The 20,020-nt window shown below is 59.0% G+C and overlaps 1 protein-coding gene across 1 annotated transcript in view; it reads left to right on the top strand.

Moving 5' to 3' along the window:
• The window catches only part of TMEM132D (transmembrane protein 132D), an 85,559-nt gene that overhangs the window by 57,346 nt on the left and 8,193 nt on the right, over positions 1-20,020 (top strand). Inside the window, exon 4 of the mRNA XM_087828807.1 lies at positions 7,140-7,323. Coding sequence (XP_087684933.1) covers positions 7,140-7,323 — 184 coding nt within the window. The remainder of the gene's footprint in view (positions 1-7,139; positions 7,324-20,020) is intronic.

Genomic DNA, 20,020 nt, shown 5'->3' with positions numbered 1-20,020 from the left:
CCCAGCCCTGACATGGCTCCAGGCAGCCAGGACCAGTCGGCCCAATTTAGCTCTTGAGTGAAACCCATTGGCCAGCCTAACTCGAGAAGAATCAGGCTCCCTAACGAGCAGGCCACCAAAACGCTGCAGAGGGCGTTTTAAATATATATATATATATTGATTTCAGAGAGAGGAAGGGAGAGGGAGAGAGAGAAACATCAGTGATGAGAGTCATCGCTCGGCCGCCTCCTGCTCGCCCCCTGCTGGGGATCGAGGAGCCTGCACCCTGCGCCTGCGCCCGCGCCCTGCCCGAGGATCGAACCCTGACCTCCTGGACCCCAGGTTGATGCTTGACCCCTGAGTCACCCCGGCCGGCAGGGTTCGGATCTTCACAGCCCTTTTTCATGCAGAAGAAGGAGGGAAATTCTGAAACGATATTATTTCAGACCTCAACTGTCGGCCGCACCTGCCTACAGGTCTGCACGTGTGCGCGTTTTAAAAAATTAGCCAAATTTACTTTTTTTTTTAACCTGGAAATATGTCCTGTATATTGTTCAAGATCAATACCTAGAGACTGGGTCCTTTCTTTGTTAAATATCTGCACATGAACCACCAGACTCGTTTTACCGTAATTTATTCAATCAGAATTGATAGCGCCCCCCGAATGTTTTCTCGCGATGAATAATTCTGCTCACATCCTTCGACGCCGGAGATTTTATTTCCGTAGATAGATTCCCGAGTGAGATTTATGGGTCGAAGAATATGTGGATTTTTTTTATGACTGACAACCCAGATTAATTTTTGGAAAGTTGAACCAATTCATTTTTCTGACAGTAATTCCTAAAAGCTCTCGTTTACCAACCCCCTCGCCAGGCCTGGGTGCGAGCCTGTCTCTCGCTGGTCTGATGGGGGGAAACGTCACCTTTGTGGTTTTGTTGTGCATTTATTTAACTCCTGACGGAGAAAATCGTTTCTCAGGCGCTTGCCGGCCCTCCGCACCTCCCCGTCTGTGCCTGGCTGTTGGGACCCCTGCTAATGTTTATACCCAGCTCTGCGCCCTGCGGGATGTTCAGTCGCATCCCTGGTGCACCCACGAGATGTCCTGGGGCCTCTCCCCACCGGGTGTGACCATCAGAAACGCTCCCGGAGCTGCCCGCTGTCCCCTGGGCGGCAGGACCTCCCCCCACGCCAGGGTTAATGTAACTGATTCACAAAATAAATGAAACAGGATCGTTTCCATGATGCATCATAAACGTCCAAATAAAATGCCTCGTAAGATCCCAACGGCTCGATGTTGGGACGGATGGGAATTTTCTCAACCAGATAAGACTCCAAACCGAAAACCTGCCTCCGGCACCATAGGCAGTGATTAAAAACTGATACGGAAACACGGTCCTGAGATGTGTGCCAGTTAGCAGGTTAATAGTGGTGACATGTCAGCACCCACAGAGGCACTGGGGTGCAGTTACCTTGCGTGAGTTTGGTTGGAGTCACTGTTTCCATTTTATTTTATTTTTATTTTATTTTAAATATGTCTTTATTGATTTCAGAGAGAGGAAGGGAGAGAGAGAGAGAGAGACAGAAACATCAATGATGAGAATCGTTGACCGGCTGCCTCCTGCAACCCCCCGACTGGGGACCGAGCCCGCGACCCGGGCATGTGCCCCGGCCGGGAATCGAACCCCGATCGCCTGGATCCCAGGTCGACGCTCAGCCGCTGAGCCACGCCGGCCGGGCACTGTTTCCATCTTAGAGCAGTCGGGACTGGGCGGCACTCACAGATAATCCCCCCAAAAGTGTGCAACTGTTTGAAATGGGCTTCGGAGTGTTGTTGGCGATAAAGAACAGAACAGGCAGGGTCTCGGCCGCGTGTTTCTTCCAGCCACGGACAGCGTCCACGCCAGAGTCCCCCCTCCTGAGCCGGAACAGGCGACCTTGACGGACCCAGCACACTCCCCCCCCCAGCTGTCGTGGCCTCAGAATCCTTCCTAACTCAGTTCCCCGGGAATCACCGCCGAGCTCGAAGGGTGACCTTTCGGGGTGAGGCGGGGAGAGCCTGAGGCGAGAACCTGCGAGAACGAACCTGCCAGAGGAGCCCGGGCGGCAAACGGGACAGATGGGCCTCCCCGCGGGGCCCTGGGCGTCTCTGTGGGCGCCGTGGGGACCGGCATAAATAAACCAGGTATTTTTAAGCCCGCGCGGTGCTCCATCCCCTGCGTCTCCCGTGCGACACGGGGGTAACGCTCACGTTACGCCGTCCACGGTGGACACCGCTGGCCACCTGTGGCCACGCACGATTAAATTGAGTCCTTAGGAGCCACAGGTGGCCGGCGGCTGTGCAGCGGGAAAACAGAAGGTTCGTAGCCATAGTTTAGGGTTAATTCAGGTTTCTGACATTTACGTGAACAAATGTAAGGCAAGTTTTCCCCAAAAACATGATTTTGCCAAAAAAAAAAACCCCACAGGAGATTCTCGCATCCAAGTCCTTAAGGAGCCTCTTGCATGGTGACATTTGGTTTTGAACACGGACCAAGATGATTTTTTTTTTTTAAAGCGTAGCTTTTGGAGGAGCCGTAAAGGAAGCGCGAGTGACCTCCTGCCACGTGTAACGGCTTCTGGGGAAAACACTCGAGCAGAGGCTCCCGGAGAGACTGCGCGGGGGCCCGGGGGGCGCGGGGGCCCGGGGGGCGCGCGGGGGGCCGGGGGGCGCGCTGATAACATCCCCGCGGGAGACGCCCCCCTCCCCGCGCCCGGGCAGCGACGGCCGGACGCGTCCACAGGGCTCGAGCCGCAGTGATTTTCAGCAGACGGGGGCTGGGGCTGCAACGGAGCGAAACTTGGTCACCCCCGAACAGACCAGCCCACGGCCGCAGACGGGCCTGAAAACGAGATTCAGCCCCAAAAGCAAGTCGGCCGGCGGTCAGGTCTCCAGGCTCCCGAGCGCCCGTCCTCGGGCGTTCCCCTGAGCGCGGAGCCGCGTGGGTCGTGTTTACTCCCCTGTGAGCGTGACGCTCCCCGCGAGCTCCTACCTTACACAGCCGGCGACGCGGCCACGGGCTATTTATAGGGGCGCAGGCTTCACACCCCATATGTTTACTTTACAGCCGTTAGACCGAGTGGGAGGGCGGCCGCCCAGCGCCGGCGACACCGTAGCTTCGCCAGTGGCTGGAAGTGGTGATCCCCGATTCCTACGAGGGGGCCGCCCGCCCGCCGGCGTCCCGGCTCCCGCAGGGCGACCGCGTCTCCCGCGCAGGCCGCGCCTGTGGCTGGAGCAGAAGAGACGAAAGACCGGAGGAAGCTCTGACATCCCATCCGCAAGGATCCGGCGACGCGGCCACAGTGTGGGCGCCCTCGGCGTGGGCTCTCCTGCCCGGGCGGGCCCTGCGCCGGCGCGGCCTGGCCCGGGGGTGTCTTTCTACTTAGTGGATACAGAAGACCGACTTGGCTGAGGCCTGAGAACGGCGCACACAGCGCGGGTGCGAGGCGTTCGCCAGCGTCCCTCGTGTCCTCAGAGAGGTTCGTGGCCCGAGAGTCGGGAGCCCGGACTCAGGCCGACGTCTTTCTTTTCCTCGGACCCGCTCCCGGTGGCACTCGGCTGCCTCCTGTGAAGAGTTAATCACCCAAGAAGAGACTGACAGTCGTCTGGTAACAACACGGAGGAAATTTCCAAACATCCCAAACGGGTGACAAACAAGACGCCGGCGGTTGGCACGGCCTGGGCCCCTCCGCGAGAAGCGTGTGGACCGACCCGCGCGGGCGACCGACCGCCCCGCACGCCCTCGGTGCCCGCGATCAGAGCAGCGGGTCCCGGCCCCTGAAACGGAACCCAGACCACCCGAAACCCAACCTGGAAGTTACAGGTCGGACGAGAGTTTTACCCAAAGGCCGAGTGGGAAACAGACGCTAAGGAGCGCCCGCAGCCTTGGGGGAAACCGGGACCTCGGGGCTCGGAGCCGGCACTGGGTCTCTCCACGCACGTCTGGACCCCAGGTCTCAGTTTTCAGTTTTCAAAGCTGCCTGTTTGTGAAAAGAGGCCAGTTTTCCAAAGCCCGTGCCCGTCCGGCAGGCTCCAGACGCCCGGGTGTGAGGCTGACGCCGGGCTCGTTGGCCCGGGAGTGGGACGCATCCGTCACGGGGAAGCTGCCACTGGAGGGAGCGGCCCCTTGATGACTCCGCACGACTTCCTGCGGCCGCGTGAAGCTACGGTCACCGCAACGCACGTTTAAATCAAGAGATTCAATTACTGAGGTTTCGCCGCCAGTGCCGCGGACGGGCAGGCTTGGGGCACCGATCGACGGAAACGGCCGTGAGAAGCGGGAACTGCTCCTCGGGTGTGTCTGCGCCCCAGCGGGCCCAGGGGACAGCTGGCCGTTCGCCCCAAACCCCTGTGCTGTTTGCGGGGATTCCCGTTAGCTGCCTCCCTGTCAGCGGCTGTCGTGGCCGCCACGTTCTGATGGGGCCAAAGCGCCGTCGATGATAAACGGTGCTGTTATTTTCACCACCGATAAAAAGAAGAAGAAAAAAAAAATCCCATTTAAATGATGGCAGTTTTTCTTCATTATTTTTTTATACTTGTAGTTTCACCCAGCGGGTTTTATCGTGTGACTGTAACTTAGAGGCATAAAGTGAGACGCCAGCAAGGAGGTTGGTCACGGCGTCCGGGGCCCTCTCACTGCGCCTGACGCGGCCGGTGCGCCCGCCGACCGGCAGGTGTCGGCACCGCCACAGGCGTTTCTGGAACCGCGGGCTCTGTGCGTCATCCTTAGGTTCCGCGGCTGTATTTTCCACTTCTCACTCCAGACGCCCGTGGCTCACTCGTCCGTCCGTTCAGCTCGTTCACTCACAGACCTTTGGTAGGTGCCGCCCGGTGACAGGCGCAGCTCCAGACGCGTGGCCGAGGCGGCTTCCCTCTCCCCGGCCGCGCCCACACCGTCCAGCCTGTAATGTGACCGCCCGCGAGTCTGCGAGCCTCACAGAGTTAGGGCCGGAGTCGGGCGCCGACCGGGCGGGGCTGCAGGGCCCAGGGCGTCCGGGGCGTTAACCGCAGATGGAGCAGAGGCCTCCCCGGGACGGCGCACGTTTGCCGTTTATTACCCATAATCAGGCTCATTAAGCGCAATCTGCTGATTGAATTAAAGGCGCGGGCCCGGGAGACCGTGCGGTGAAGCGAGCCCGCGCCTGCCTCCGGGCGGTTACCTTCCGATGGCACCCACCGTGCCCCTGACCCCCACGCCCTTCACGACGCTCACTCCTGATCTATGCTCAGGCCTGACCACCATCCAGGATGATCGCTGCCATTATTGATTTTTTTTAAAAACTTTAAAAAATATGTTTTTATTGATTTTAGACAGAGAGAGGAAGGGAGAGGGAGAGAAACATCGGCTTGTGGTTCCACCTTTCGATGCATCTTCGGTGGTTCCTTGTATGTGCCCTGGCCAGGGGTCAAACCCGCAGCCTTGGTGTGTTGGACGAAGCTCTAACCAACCGAGACACCTGGTCAGGACCCACAGGAGACATTTTTAATGACAAAGTCTAAGTGCAAAGTCTGCAGGGAAATGTACCAGGGACAGTTGCCCGTCGCAGTCGGGAGCTGGGGGGAGCCACCTGCAGGGCCCTCGCTGAGAAGAGGGAGCCCCTCCAGCCCCCTCGGGGAGACACGCAGGCGCTAACCACATAGAACCACCCGCCTGCCTCGCCAGCCTCCTTATTCTGAGTCGGTTCTGCCCGAGTCACGTCCAGGGCCCCATCAGGATGCTGAGCGTGAGCCTCCGTGGCCTCCGTGGCCTCCATCACCCGCTGTGCAGACAGGACGGGATCTGGAACCGTCCGCAGCCCTGGCAGGAAGGCGAGTGTGTCTGTGGCATGCAAATCAGATTCCTTTTAAAGTAAATAAACCTCCCAACAGAAAGAAATATTTAAAAATAAGCAGCTCTCCAGGTCCAAGTGACTACGTTTAAGAAGATGCCAGGCCGCGGAACTGAGGAGTCAGCTTTGTTTCCTTCCCGTTTCTGTCTCCTGCAGATGGTCCAGCTCACAAGCGGGACACACGACCCCATGGCGGGGGGGGGGGGGGGCAGTGCCAGGACCCTGTCACGGGCATTTCACATGAAACAGAATTTTCCCTTTTCCTCCTGTCCCTGCCCGAAGACGTTTGTGCCTCCTGAGTCTCCACCTCTCTCACGTTAGCCCCGTCTCCCTGTCACCCTGAAAGGCTGGGAGCCTCTTTCACGGAGGAAACACCCCCTTTCAAAGATCACTGACGTCCGTCTGTGTGCGACGGAGGCTGGCGGGTCCCGGTAGGAGCAGTGAGTTATAAATGGGGAAAGTCTGAGTATATGGAGGGGTGTTTAACGGGGTTTCGCTAAGGTGGACTCCAGAAGTAAAATGTGGGGGTGGGTGGTGAGAAAACTCCCATCTTTTCACGGAATCAGGATTGCTGAGTGTGCCTGAGGTTATGGGACTGAGGGGGAAACAGGAGGCCGTCGGTGTGCGGGGCGGGGTGTCGTCCCCGCACCCAGGAGCCACCGCGGGGCGGGAGGCCCCACACGGCCTGGATGGTGCACGGAGCCCCGAACACAGCTTCTGCTGACTCTGTGAACCTCCCTCCCCCGAGGGCCCATGCGGACGGCGGGGCTCGGGACAGCCCGGAGGGTTATCTCCTTTCCCGAATGGGAACCTGGTCCCCACGACCTTGTAAATTTTAGATACAGAGAGAAATCTGCGTGGCGGCACCCTGGGCCTTCCAGGCTTTAAAAACACATGTGTTAGGAAAAGAAGGGAGACGCGTTCCTGGTTCTAACCCCAGCCAGCGTCCCTCATGGAGTTAAGAAGCCAAGAGAGGGAGTCTTGCGTCCGGACCTGGAAGCTGGGGGCCGCTTTCCCCCCCGTGGCTCAGGGCCCGTTGCAGCTGCGAGCAAGGGCTGCAGGCGCCCAGACCTGGCCTCTGCGATCGGGGCTCCCAGACCACAGCTGGGGACAGTGAGGCTGGTGTCTCGGGCCAGGCGAATGCCCAGGTCCTGGTGACGGTGGCTCGTTCCTGGGGGCTGCCTGTCTGCACGCCCTTCACAGGGGCGCTGTGAGTGCCCTGAGAGCTGGCCCCGTGTGGCCGTCCCCGCCCAGGGTGCGCGCCCTGACCCTCAGGGTCCTTCTCTCCCCTCCAGGGCTGACGGCGCCTCTGACGAGGTCATGCAGATTGATGTGGAAGTCGAAGCGCCCAGCGACCTGCCGGCCACGCAGCTCATCACGTGGCAGGTCGAGTACCCAGGAGACATCACGTCAGACTTGGGGGTCTCCAAGATCTACGTCAGCCAGAAGGACTTGATCAGTGTCATCCCGCTGGCCATGGTAAGAGCAGCCCTGCTTGGGCCGGGCACGCGGGACCTGGGGGCAGGGAGGCTCCGCACTGTGACCCAGATGTGGCGGGGAGAGGTCCGTGAGGACCGGGTGGGGGCACTGGGACCGAGACGTCGGCTGCAAATAGCCAATTCTAAAAGGTGCATTATTCTAAAGGAGATTAATAGCATGTTAGTTAGGAAATAATCGAACTCCAGGCATAGGTTTGGGTCCTCTGTTATGTGGAAAGTATCAATGATTTAGTGAATGTTTGTTTCACGCAATGTGACTGTTTAGGGGTCTCAAGCACAGAGATGGAGCTGCTTGAGCGTGTGAGTGAAACGTGGCAGGCGGCGTGGCAGGCGGCGTGGCGGGTGGTGTGGCGGGTGGCGTGGCAGGTGCCAGGCCAGTGTTCACCACGTGGGAAGCCCAGGTTCTGAATTCTTAGGATCTTATTTTTCCAGAGAAGCTGTAAATGCTGATTTAATGGAAAGTGTCATCTTACGTGGGAACTAATTTTTTAAAAAAGCACCACAGAGGAGTGAGCTACCTCATTGCGCTCATAGGTCACCTGCTTGTAATCTGTAATTGGAAAGGTGTCGATCATGTAAGTCTGCCTGCCTCCTGGCATTTGGGCAACATGGACGGGCTTTCGTCTCAGGAGGGACCAGCGCCCCGGAGCCCGTGGAACAGAAAACACTGCCTGTGGGAGGACCAGCCACCCGTCCACGTCAGTGGTCCACACAACACCCCCCGGGCGCTGCCTTCCCGGGCTCTTCAGGAGCCCCCACGAAGGAATGAGACGTGGTTAATGTGAATTTTCACAACGCGAAGGCTTGTCAGGCTCCCGACCACACTCTGAGCCTCCTCCTGTCACAAAGTACGTTTACTGTGACAGTGAGGCGTGCGGCGACTTGTGGGTGCATCTCCCGGTATCTCCCCTCAGAGCCCGTCAGGAAACGTTGACAGGTGTGATTATCTAGGGGTGAGAGATCTCCGGGAGTTAATCTTTGAATGAGAGGCGCTGTGGCGGTTGCCAGGCGACAGCAGGGGAGTGACCGCGTGGTTCACTCGGAAAAGCGCAGGTGTCCGGGGGCTGGTGGATGAGGCTCCGTTAGCTCGTCTTCCACTGCAGAGGTACAGAGCCCCCTGGTCCCTTATTCCACGTGGGACGTAGCGCCCCTCCGTGGAGGCCGTCGGTGGTTCTGTTCCTGCCGTCACCCGTCTGCCCCGAGCCTCCGGAGGCTCCTCCTGGCGCAGCAGCGGGAGGGGGCGGGCGTTACAGGAACCCACGGAGGCGCTGGCCTCAGCGTCCCTGCTACAGTGTGTCCTCCCCTCCTCTCCACCCAGCGCTACATTGTTGCATCTTGATTAGAACATTAAACACTGCGGTTCCCCTTTAGGAAGCCGGCGGGGGTTGCCTTACTGGGGAGCCAGGGGCTCAATTACCCTCCCGCTAACGGGTAAAGTATAATTAGCGTTGTCTGGAGGCTAATTTCCATCTACGCGGCAGCCGTTCCTCACAGACCGGACATCCTTCTTGGGGAAAGTCCCTGTGTCACTTTTATTAGCCCTGTTTGCACTTCTAACACCCGGAAAATTAATTCAGGCTCCATTAACGTGCTCCCCTTCAAGGCGGGGGGGCCAGCGGTGCCTCGGGAAGCCTGTCGCTCCGAAGGGAGTCGGTGGCTCTGCGTAAAAAGCGGGGTCGTCCTGTGACGCCTGCGCAGTGACGGGGCCCAGGTCCTGCCACGGTTCTGGGAGAGGGTGCGTTTCTTCCTCACATGGCCACAGTAAGACACACACGATACAGGCTGTTAAGATAGCGAATTTGCTTGTAACTCCCAGATGGAACCTTTTGGGTTTTTTTCCCAGCCCTCACCTGAGGGTATGTGTGTGTGTTTTTTTCATTGATTCTGGGAGAAAAGAAGGGGGAGGGAGAGAGAAACATCGGAGAGAGAGAGACGGCCACTCAGCCTTTTGTTAACCGCACACGTGAGAGGCCCACTCGTCTCGTGAAACAAACGGTTCGTGTTTCCCACGCGACACGCGTGTGCTCACTCTCCCGCTCGCAGCGTGGGGTTGTGCCGGTGACGGTGGAGTGCACTCCCCTGTGGACACGAGGCCAAACGTGACTCTGTCACCTGCGGGAGCCCTGCCTAGACTCGGTGGCGTGGGCGTGTCCCGGGCACTGGTTCTCGGCGGGGGTGACGGGTCCTGGGCTGGCTGGTTCCGTCTGTCCCAACGGCGCTGAGGGAATGGCCTGAGCCCTCAGGACTCGTCTCTGACCCTCAGCCTGAGACTCGACACTCGGGTGGCACCCGGTCCAGGCGTTTCTATGACAACTGGACCTGACCGGTGGGGCTGGGTCCCCGGCCTGAGCTCAGCCGCCCGTCAGGCGGAGCCTGGGCCGCGTCTCGCCTCCGTGTCTCTCGGGCAGTGACAGACATTCACCTGAGCTGGCGGAGACGGTGAAAGCCATTTAGGTGGAAAGAGGCTGAGCGGTCCTCAGAGCCGCGGGGACGATCCTAGGCTCACACCTGGAAAACGGCCAGCGGGTCCCCGCGGGAAACAGATGGCCTCGCTGATTAGGGAAACCTGGAGCGAGTTTAACACGAGCTCAGCAGCGACGGCAGCAGGCCGTGCCGCAGACGGTGACCCGGGCTCCCGAGACGCGAGGGGCCAGGAGATGGAGGGGACGGGGCTGAGGAGGAGCCGGCCGAACAGCTGCTCGGACCTTTGGCACAGGCACAGAGCCATCGGGAGGCCCTGCAAGGAGGGGACTGGGCGCCGCGGCCCCGTCCCCCCCTTCCCCCGCCCTGTCGTCTCCGCCCCGGGCTGCCCCGGGAGCATCTAGGGGTGATCCCAGGAGCCCTGATTGTAAACACGATCTTGCCGTGTGGGAGTCAGTGGCCTTCAGTGCCCCAAACACAACCAGGCACCCACTGCGGTCGGGCAGCCCCCGGAGCCACCCGACGGCAGCCTCTGACCCCGAGCACCCGAAGAGGAGTCTGGGGGCAGCGTTTTAGTGAAAACCAGCCCCTGTCCCCACGGGCGCCCAAGCCCACCGCCCGGCAGGAACCAGCGATGTGTCTGGCTCTCGCCCGGCGCCCTCGCGATGTCCGCGCAATGGGACGGGATCCAGCCTGACCTCTAGTCCGTCTGCACCGTCTCCCTCCACCTGGGGCGGACTCGGCGGGTTCATAATATTCAGCATCCTCGGCGTCCTTGCCGGACGGCCGAGTTTATGAGTGTGAGATCACAGGGCCGGTGAGTCCATCGTCGCCGAGCTGATGGGGACGCGGCCGCCTGTGGCACAGCCTCGGCGTGGAGCGAGCACAGAGGGCCCTTCGGCTGACACCTCGCCCAGCGCGGGCCCTGGGCAAGCTTCCTAGTCTCGGGGTCGCAGGGGGAGCTCACGGCTCGCGGGCACCAGCTGCTCCCGCTCGACGTGGAAGGACTCTGCCCGCCTTCGCACACGGGCCACGTCAGGAGAGAGAGTAACCACAGATTCGACTTCAGTTTTGTGTCCCAGGTGTGCGAATACCTGACCCGTGGTGCTTGACTTCTCTGTGGAGCTGTAATTGCCAGCTCGGGGCTTTGTCACCTGGAAACACCCGAGTTTCCTGTCCTTTCCAGTTTAATCATGAAAACCTGCTCTTGGGGCTGGTGGCCTCCAGCCTCAGGGACACTATTCCAGCCACAGAGAACCACGGTCTGTGAATGCACCAGCCGGCTGCTCCCGGTGACCCCGCCGTGGGAGGGGGGACACCCGCCTGTCCCGAGGGGACTCTCGCGATGTCGCTATGCCCGGCGGAGTGCGTCTGTCCTCCCTCCCACAGCCCGCGATGGCCGGGGTGACCCACGTTAGCGTCCTGCCTCCTGTCTTTGTGAGGAAAGGTGAGAAGCCACAGAACCACGCCCCGCAGAGAAGGCCCCTCACGTTCAGTCTGTGGTCAGCGAGACTCTGCAGAATGTCCTGGAGCGTGAGCTGGGTTAGCAACGTCCGCGAGGCTGACGGCATTGCACGTGCGGGGAATCCTGAGCGTGGAGGGAGAAGCCGCCGCTCCAGGCGTCCCTCGTAAATGTCACCCTTTAAAACACCCGCCCTGCGCTGGCCCTCGGCGAACCTGGGCCTCCCCGCCTGGCTCCGAGGCCCGACAGGCGGAGAAACCTCTGGGCTCACCCCAAACCCCAGGAGCTGGCGAAATATCGATGGACAGCAATCCAATCCGTACCCTTCGCAGAGAAAATCCGCACATTGATTTCAGCTTTAGCCACTTGCTGATAGGCGATTTTAGAGAAAATAAAACGAGCTACTGAGAAAGCTTTTAAAACACCTTTTTGATGACAGAAGAAGAGGCATTAATAAGAAAATCCATATCGGCGCTTGTAGAGTTTTCATACCTCTGATACCAGCTCAATGGGCAGAAAAATTGGTTGGATGAGCCCCGGCTGGTGTTGCTCAGTGGTTAGAGTGTTGGCCCGTGGACTGAAGGGTCCCGGGTTCGATTCCTGGTCACAGGCATGTACCTGGGTTGCAGCCTCAATCCCCTGCCCCGGTCGGGGCACCTGCGGGAGGCAGCCAATCAATGCGTCTCTCACGTCGATGTTTCTCTCTCTCTCTCTCCCCCTTCCACTCTCTCTGAAAAGCAACGGAAAAATATCCTCGGGTGAAGATTAAAAAAAAAAAAAAGTTACACACAGATTTTTGTGTTTGCTGGGGGCCGGCGCCCCTGACCTAGGGATGGAGTCACCAGGCACCCCTGGCGCAGTCAGCGGGTCCGCCCTCTGACGGGAGGCGACTCCCTCCCTCGCTCTCAGGACCCCCCAGAGCAGTGAGATCCCCGGGAAGACCCTTCCTGCTGCTCCGACGTGGTCGGTCTGCCCCTCACGTGTCCACCTTCACAGCACGGCTCCTCCGGCGTGACCCCCGCAGCACACATCTGCGGTCATCTGCCGTCTCCACGCCTGCGTTAGAGCCCGAGATAAGACGCAGACAAAGCAGCTTGGGCTCTGCCCTTGACAAGCACAGGCTCCGGGAGGGACACAGATCGTAATCAAATAATTACATGTAAATATGAATTTTATCTGTGACAGGTGCTGGGACGGGAGCTAGAACGCTCCGGAGGGGTCTCCTCCGGGGCCTGGGGCTGAGGCAGGGGCCTGGGGGTGGGAGGCACCCAGGGGAGTGGAGAGGACAGTGCTCCAGGAGGCCACCGGTGGCGGGAGGGACCACAGGCAGAGGCGCCCGAGGGCGGCCACCAGGGCGGCCGGAAGATGGGCGTATCTGACAGACGGCTGCATCACAAAGGGCCTGAGGGCCACGTCGAGGGAGGTTCCGCTGCTTCGAGAGCAACGGAAAGTGTTGAAGTTGGTTTCAGCCGGGTGGGGAATGGCCGGGAGACAGGTGTCGGCAGTTAGGAAGGACTCTCCTGGCTGGAGGGCGGTGACCTGGTTACTGAGGGCGTTCAGCTGGGGCCGCCCGTGGGTGAGCTCCTGCCGCCAAACCCGGGCAGGAGGAGATGGCAGCTTGGGTGAGGGATTTGGGGACTGGGCTGGACACGACGCTACGGAGAGGAGGGGATGTGCTGGGGGGAGTCAGAGGTGGAATGGACAGGACAGGGACGGGTGGGGAGGGAGGCGGGGAGGCGGCTGGGAGCCTCCGAGGCTGGCAACCGGAGCAGCTGGGTGGAAGGGGGGCCCCTCTCTGAGACGGGAGCAGTGGAGCGAGTTTTGGGGGGAAGGTCATCGGCTTAGGGAGGCCTGTGTTGAGCTCGAAGTATCTTACAAACAAGGCCCAGCGCCCCGACCGTGAAGAGTCCAGTCGGGGAGAAAACACCCATAAGAAGGTAACGAGGACTCAGGCGGACTCAACGCTCAGAATCTCAGAGCTTCTCACTTATTCTTGAATCACAAATCTAGAAACGCTTCTGCGCCTGGGTCCTGACAACTCCCCTCGTTTCTTCTGTTACATGACGCTGTGGCTGGGAAACAATGTAGCGTCCGGAAGGATGCCTCTCACTTGGGACAATGTTACAGTTTCCATTCACGCCACGGAAATGCCTGCGAAGTCCTGCTGCCCAGCCCCTGTGTAACGCGCTGTCTGCTTGAGCATCCTAATTATTGCCACCCTGGGGGGAATCCAAACCAATTTGCTGAAACTAAGGACGCAGAGGAAACAAATTTACTTTAGAAATGGAATGGGAGACGAGCGGCATCCGTGTGACAGAAAAACTCAGCCAGGGGGTCAGTTTCCACATAAAACAAGCAAATTACATACATATTGGAGAGAGTCCTGGGGGTGTACAGAATTTTAACCACGGCCCTGCCTGGCCGGTGCGATTACCGCTCTCTTCCGTTTCCTTGGTGCTCAGACGTATTCTCCGAACATCCTGCCGTAAAGCCCGTCCAGCTTTTATCTCTAGTGCAAGGAAATGGGTGCCCCCCGCTTGGATGGGGAGACAGACGCCACTAATGCCTCCCTTTTCCTCGCTACGGCGGGACCAGTTTAATACAGTGAGAGGGAGTGTGATGTGTTCAGGAAACCCGAGTCCCTGGCCCGGGGACTGGAGTCACAGTTGTTCTGACTTTGCTGGGGCTGCCACACCAGCTCCCACACACTTGGTGGCTTCAGATGACAGAAAGCCATCCTCTCCTGGTCAAGGGGTACAAGTCTGACATCGAGGTGTGGGCGGGGCCTGCTTCTCCGAAGGCTCCAGGGGACGGTCCTTCCTGCCTCCTCCAGCCCCTGGTGGCTGTGTCCCTGGCACTCCTCATCATGTGGGCTCTGCCCTCTGTGGCCACGTGGCTCTCTCCCCGCTTCTGTGTCCAAATGTCTCCATTCATGGGAGGACGCCAGCCCTTGGATCAGGGCCCGCTCTCGTCCAGCAGGGCCTCCTCGGAGCTTGGCCCCATCTGCAAAGACCCATTTCCAAACCAGGTCACGTCCGCGGAGTCCTGGGGGCTGGTATCTGAATGTATCTTTTGGGGGGTGACAGTTGACCTGCAGTCCAGGTGTTCTCAAACTTAGCTGTCTACTACAGTGATACATACGAAATGATCCCGTTTATATGAAAATGTGGAAAATGCAAAGTACTGTATGGTGAGGGAGAGCGGACTTCTGGCCAGGAGGTGGGCTAGCGGGGAGGTGGGCAGCGTGCGTTGGGTGACCAGGGCCACGGGGAGTCTGAGGCTGACGGACACCTTCATCACACTGGTTCTGGGGTGGTTTCACTGGTGGACACACACACGCCGAACAAAGTGGTGTTTAAGTGGGGCTCATTGCGTGACAATGTGTTTAGATTTTTAAAAGATGAAATAATACCAACCCTACGTGACCTCTTTCAAAATCTGGAAACAGCGTCACAACTTATTTTATGAGGCCGGGATTGCTCCAGTCCTATAGCCACAGAAAGACATCAGAGAAAGGAAACTATGGCCCAGCCCCCCTCACAGCCAGCGGCGCAGAAGCCCTCAGAGCATCGAAACACATTGAGCCCGGACTATGGATAAAGGGTGATGGGTCATGAGCGACAGGCAGCAGCCGGAGCCGTGGGTGGGGAGGGCGGGATGCGTTCGGGGGCGCACAGGGATGTTCTAACCTGGACGGCAGGGATACTAACACAATTGTATACATTTATTCAAGCTCATCGAATTACACATTCACAATAGTCAGATTTATTTTATGTAAATTACACCTGAAAAAGCAGTTACGAGATGCATATCATGGCCAGGACCAATCTTTAGTAGACGGGGGGCGGGGGGGGGGGTTCGATGCAGTGTTCTGTTCTCAAGGAAAGTAAGAGTGACCATAAATTTGAGTTTTAACGTGACTGGAATTTTTATTAAAGTCAAGCAGCGGAGCTCACCGTGTCCGTCTTAATGAAGTGTCCCCAGTAGGGCTTAAATACACACTTAATGCATGTCTGATGAGAGTCTCTGGCCAGCTGATGACTGAGCCTGTTTAATGGACTTTAACAATCGTGGGAGCCTGCACGGCCCTTTCCACACAGATATATCCTTATCAGAATACTTTCGCCACGATGGATTTCACCCGCATCGATCGCCCTTGTGGATAAAAAATTATTTGCCCACAATAATAGTCCTTGCCTTTCTCTCCGTTATTAAAAACCTACCCAGGGAGCATAAGAGGTCGGGACCACGGGCCATCTTTATGCATGTGCGACCCTGGGTGTGCCGCCAGTGTCTTACAGAGATTTAGAGAAAAATGGGAAATTTCATGAAACGCGCTTCGTCTTGGAGAGGAAGCCGCAGAGCAAGACCGACTGGGCGACGGGGGCAGGTGAGAGCGGGACGGCAGGCCGTCATAAATCAGATGTTGGAGAAACAGAGATTTTTCAAGGCAGGAGCCGCGAAAGCCAGAGTCAAGCCGGGATGTCTCTCCTGGAGCCCGGGGAGTGGGCATTAACATCAATTCTCCAGAACCAGCCTGAAGAGCTGAGCTGTTCAGCAGCTGCCGCCGAGCCCGCGGAGAGGGGGCATCAGAAGCTCGGGCGTCGCCTCCAAGACTCTTATCATAAGACAGGTCGTGTCGCTTCATTATAGCTTCTTGGATTCCGCATTTGCAAACCTCCGCTGATTTGCAAATGACCGGCGGCATGTTCCTTGCTTTAGTTCCCTTATTTTAATTTTAATTCTCTAATTTCTTAGCATCCCTTCTGCATGGCCTTAAAGAGGCTGGAATGTGGTGGTTTTTTTTGTTTTTTTCTGGCATCGTTTTACGAATTCTTCATGCTCACTCTCCTAAGTCGTATTTGGCCTCAGGTTTAGCAGAACCTACATTTTGTGCCCACGCCCGACTCCAGGGTCCGGGAGCGGGCTGACCAGCACCCCTCGGGCCAGCTGAACTCATCAGAGGCGATGCCGTCGCGGCCGCACGGCCGCTGGAACGTTCCTGCCAAAGTCCAGCTTCATTAATAGAACCAGAGAGAACCGTGGGGGCGCCGGCCCGGCGCTGAACTGGGCAAGGGCGCACCCGGGGCGGCCGCTTTGCGCTCGGGGCCTTATGAAGACGACACGATTTCCCAGTTCCAGCCAGTGAATGGGACGCTGGAGGCACCCACGGGCGCCCACGGGTGGCGGGTGGAGCTTCCGGCGTGAACGAAACAGAGAGAACCCGGCCCCGCGCAGATTCCCTGCCGACTCGGGAGAGCCTGAGAGGAAGGAGGTCCCGGGGAGCCCTGCGTGACGCACGTGGCGTGCTGACGTCATAGCCGAGGGTGCCACCAGCAGTCAGCTCTGGGCTGGGCGTGGCGAAGGTGACGTGCTGACGTCAGAACTGTGCGTTTCCCCTGCAGTCAGCTCTGGGCTGGGCGTGGCGTGGTTGACGTGCTGACGTCAGAGCTATGCGTTTCCCCTGCAGTCAGCTCTGGGTTGGGCGTGGCGTGGTTGACGTGCTGACGTCAGAGCTGTGCGTTTCCCCTGCAGTCAGCTCTGGGCTGGGCGTGGCGTGGTTGACGCGCTGACGTCATAGCCGCAGGTGCCACCAGCAGTCCTCTCTGGGCTCCCTCCCACTCTCTCCTAAAAAATTAATGGGAAAAATATGTCCTCAGGTGCGGGTTAACAAAAAAATAAAAATTGCTGACTTGTTTCTCTGAAAGGTGTCACCCCGTCACCCCGCCGCCACGAGCCAGAGGACAGACCCGCCAGGCACGTCCATGGCCACGCGTCCCGGGGCGGGTGTCACCGCAGGGGTGGCTGCGGCCGGTTTAAACCCCGGGGGGCGCTGCCCGCCTGCGAGAGTCATCTGAACGGCATGCCCCCCTCTCCCCGATCGGCGTGAACTCGAGGCGCACCCGCCCACCCGGCATCGGCCCGAGGACAGCATTAATTAAGACGTCGCCTGGGGCAGAAGGAAAAGGCTCATCATGGATTCGGGGCCAACCCGCGGGTGACTTCTGGACTCTGCGCTGCCCTGGACCCGCCGCCGGCATCGATAATCAGCTCGGCCCCCAGCCGCTGGGCACGTCCGCTGAGGTCCCCGTGGCCTCGGGGTCAGGGGGGCTCCCCGCCTCCCGCGGTTCCTCTGGGGGGGCGCGACCCCGAGGCCACAGCCACTTTTAGCTCCACGCCCTTGGCCCAGGGGACCCGGAGCAGCCCTTCGCTGGGGCTCTTCCCCTGCCCAGGCTCTGTGCCCGTCGGGTGAACTTCTCGCTTTCACGTACGTGAAACTTCAGGCTGCTCCGGGCCTGGGGACAGCGCTGTTGCTTTGACAGCTGGACACGCCGCCTGCGCGGTGACAGGGGGACGGGGCAGCCGCGCAGGGGAGGCGACAGCAGGCAGGCCCGGTGCGGGGAGCAGACGCTCGGGGCAGGGAGAGGCCCCTCCCCGCGGGCAGCGCTCAGCAGGGCGCTGTCGCTCGTCCCTCGTCGGGGGCAAGGAGCGCTGGGCCTGTGTTTCCCACGGGAGGAGAGGCTTGCTAAGAAAATGTGCACACTTTAGTTCCAGCCACAATTAATGAATAACCAGTATTTTTATTTTTGTTCATGCTCACCAGGGGGTATTTTTTTCCATCGCCTTTTCAGAGAGTGGAAGGGGGGGAGAGAAACGTCGGTGTGAGAGAGACGGACACACGCCTCCTGCAGGCACCTGGACCCGGGCTGGGGATCGAGCCTCCAACCCAGCGGGTTAGGGTTCGAGCCCATGTCCTTGGCCGGAATTGAACCCAGGACCCTCCAGTCCACGGGCCGACGCTCTAACCGCTGAGCCAAACCAGCCAGGGCCGTGAAGGGCTTTTTGAGAAACTCCCGGTCGGTTCGTTTTTCCTTTTCTTGGCGCGTGTGTCTTAGCTATCTGTGCTGTTGGCCTGGCGTCTTCTGGGGCAGCTAGTGTGGTCAATAAAGATCCGTATTTGACCACGTCCTGAGGGCGTCGGGAATGCTCGGTTAACCGGGTGAGCTACTCACTGAATTTGGAAAATCACGAGGAAAACGAAATTTGAAAACTAAAATAAACATGGTCCTGGGTCCTCCCCGAGGTTACAGGTTCCTCCCGAGGGGCTGTCTGCAGCCCTCTAATCAGCTTAAGGAGTTAATTAAGCAGCTGTCACTTCCTTCCTAATTCTGCGACTTGAGGCTCAGTAAGACCGGGAATTAGTTATGGACCACGCAGGGAGGCTCCTGCAGGCCGCTCTACCCCCAGGCAGCGGGTGCTGGGGTGACCCGCAGAAATGGATTGGGGGCCCAGGAAATGCTCGCCTGGCTGGGGAGCGCAGACCACGAGGCAGGAGTTCACACCCCCCCCTTTCTCCCGAAGGGGCCTGGGCATGGGAGGTGGCGATCTGCCAGGAGAGAGTCACCCGGCCCACCTGCTGGGCTCCAGCTGGTACGTGGACGTCATGGAGGAGTCGGGGGGCGGGACGACCTTGTGTGGCACTGATGACCCCCCCTTTCACAAACGCAGCATTGTAGCAGGGAGGCCGTGTGACCTTGATAAGGTTTTTAATTCACATGAGAGAGACTAAAGCCCCACCGTCACTGGCTGTGTCTCAGGAGCTTCCAGAAGACGGTCTAAATGGGGGGGGCTCGAGCTCTGGCCAGCCTCCGGGGACTGTGCCGCGTGACATCCTGCTGCGTCCGGGCGGGTGGAGGAACCGTTTTATTGTACCTGGCGTGGCTGCCGAAATGCAGTAATTCTCCAGGCCGTGCGACAGCCATTAATTCCGGGGGCTGACGTACTTGGAAACACAGAGCGGTTTGTAAATGTGTTCGCAGTGTGGGCGCCAGCGGGCCCCCACTTGTTAAAAGAAGCACACGGGGTATTGACAGGGAGACAGGGCGATTGCTGATGAGATGCGGTGTCCCCGTGGCCACCTGGCCGCTATTCCGTTTAATGTGGCATGAATGGGACACGCACCGTCGTCCCAGGGCTTGTCATTTACCAGGGGTGCAGGTTGGGGGCTGGGGGACCAGGGGAGGGGGTGACTCATCCTGCTTACTAGGTTATTGATCTCTGTAGGGCGTGGATTGAGGAGACTGAGGAAACCACACTGAGGAGGAGCGAGGCCAGGTGTCCACGCCGACACGGGCGGGGTCTGCCCACGCTCAGGACAGCAGGAACCGAGGCGGGGGGGGGGGAGCGAAAGGCCGGCCCCCAGCATGAGGAGGTCATGTGGAAGGTTCATACCTGAGCAGTCTGCTTAGGCTTAAGGCAGAGTCCGCAATTCAATGAATTTTTAAAATTTTTTTAAATAACAGGTGATGTGTGTTAGTCAGGACAGGTGAGGGTGCAGTGCAGTAACTAGTAGCCCCAAAGTCTCTTTGCCTTAAGATGAGGAAGGTGCGCTTCTTACTCCCGCTTTGAGCCCTACGTGGTCAGCAGGCAGCTTTGTCCACACGGTGACTCAGGTGACCGGGCCAGCAGGGCCCCGCCTCCTTGTAGCCGCGCCAATCAGAACATGCAGCCTCCCCCGTCTCCAGGGCAGGTGATGGGAACAACACTGACCCGAATAGTCTCGTGTCCACACGTTTCTACCCAAACTACAAGGGGCCTGGGAAACGTCAGGCAGCAGATGGCGTTCCCGGGACTCGACTTCACAGCAGGGTTGAGGCTCCTCCAGGGCCAGGGGGAGGGGGAACTGGAAAAGCTGAAGGCACATCCTGGGAGGGGCTAGAACTCGGAGGTCTCGTCATTCAGAGGCTGTGGGTTATGTGGGGACTTTGATCTTGCGATTAGAGGAGACAGTTCC

Source organism: Miniopterus natalensis, chromosome 20 (genome assembly GCF_054644295.1).
Source record: "Miniopterus natalensis isolate mMinNat1 chromosome 20, mMinNat1.hap1, whole genome shotgun sequence".
Classification (NCBI taxonomy): Eukaryota; Metazoa; Chordata; class Mammalia; order Chiroptera; family Miniopteridae; genus Miniopterus; species Miniopterus natalensis.
Note: the sequence above shows the minus strand (reverse complement) of the source record. Positions and strands in the feature narration are given on the sequence as shown.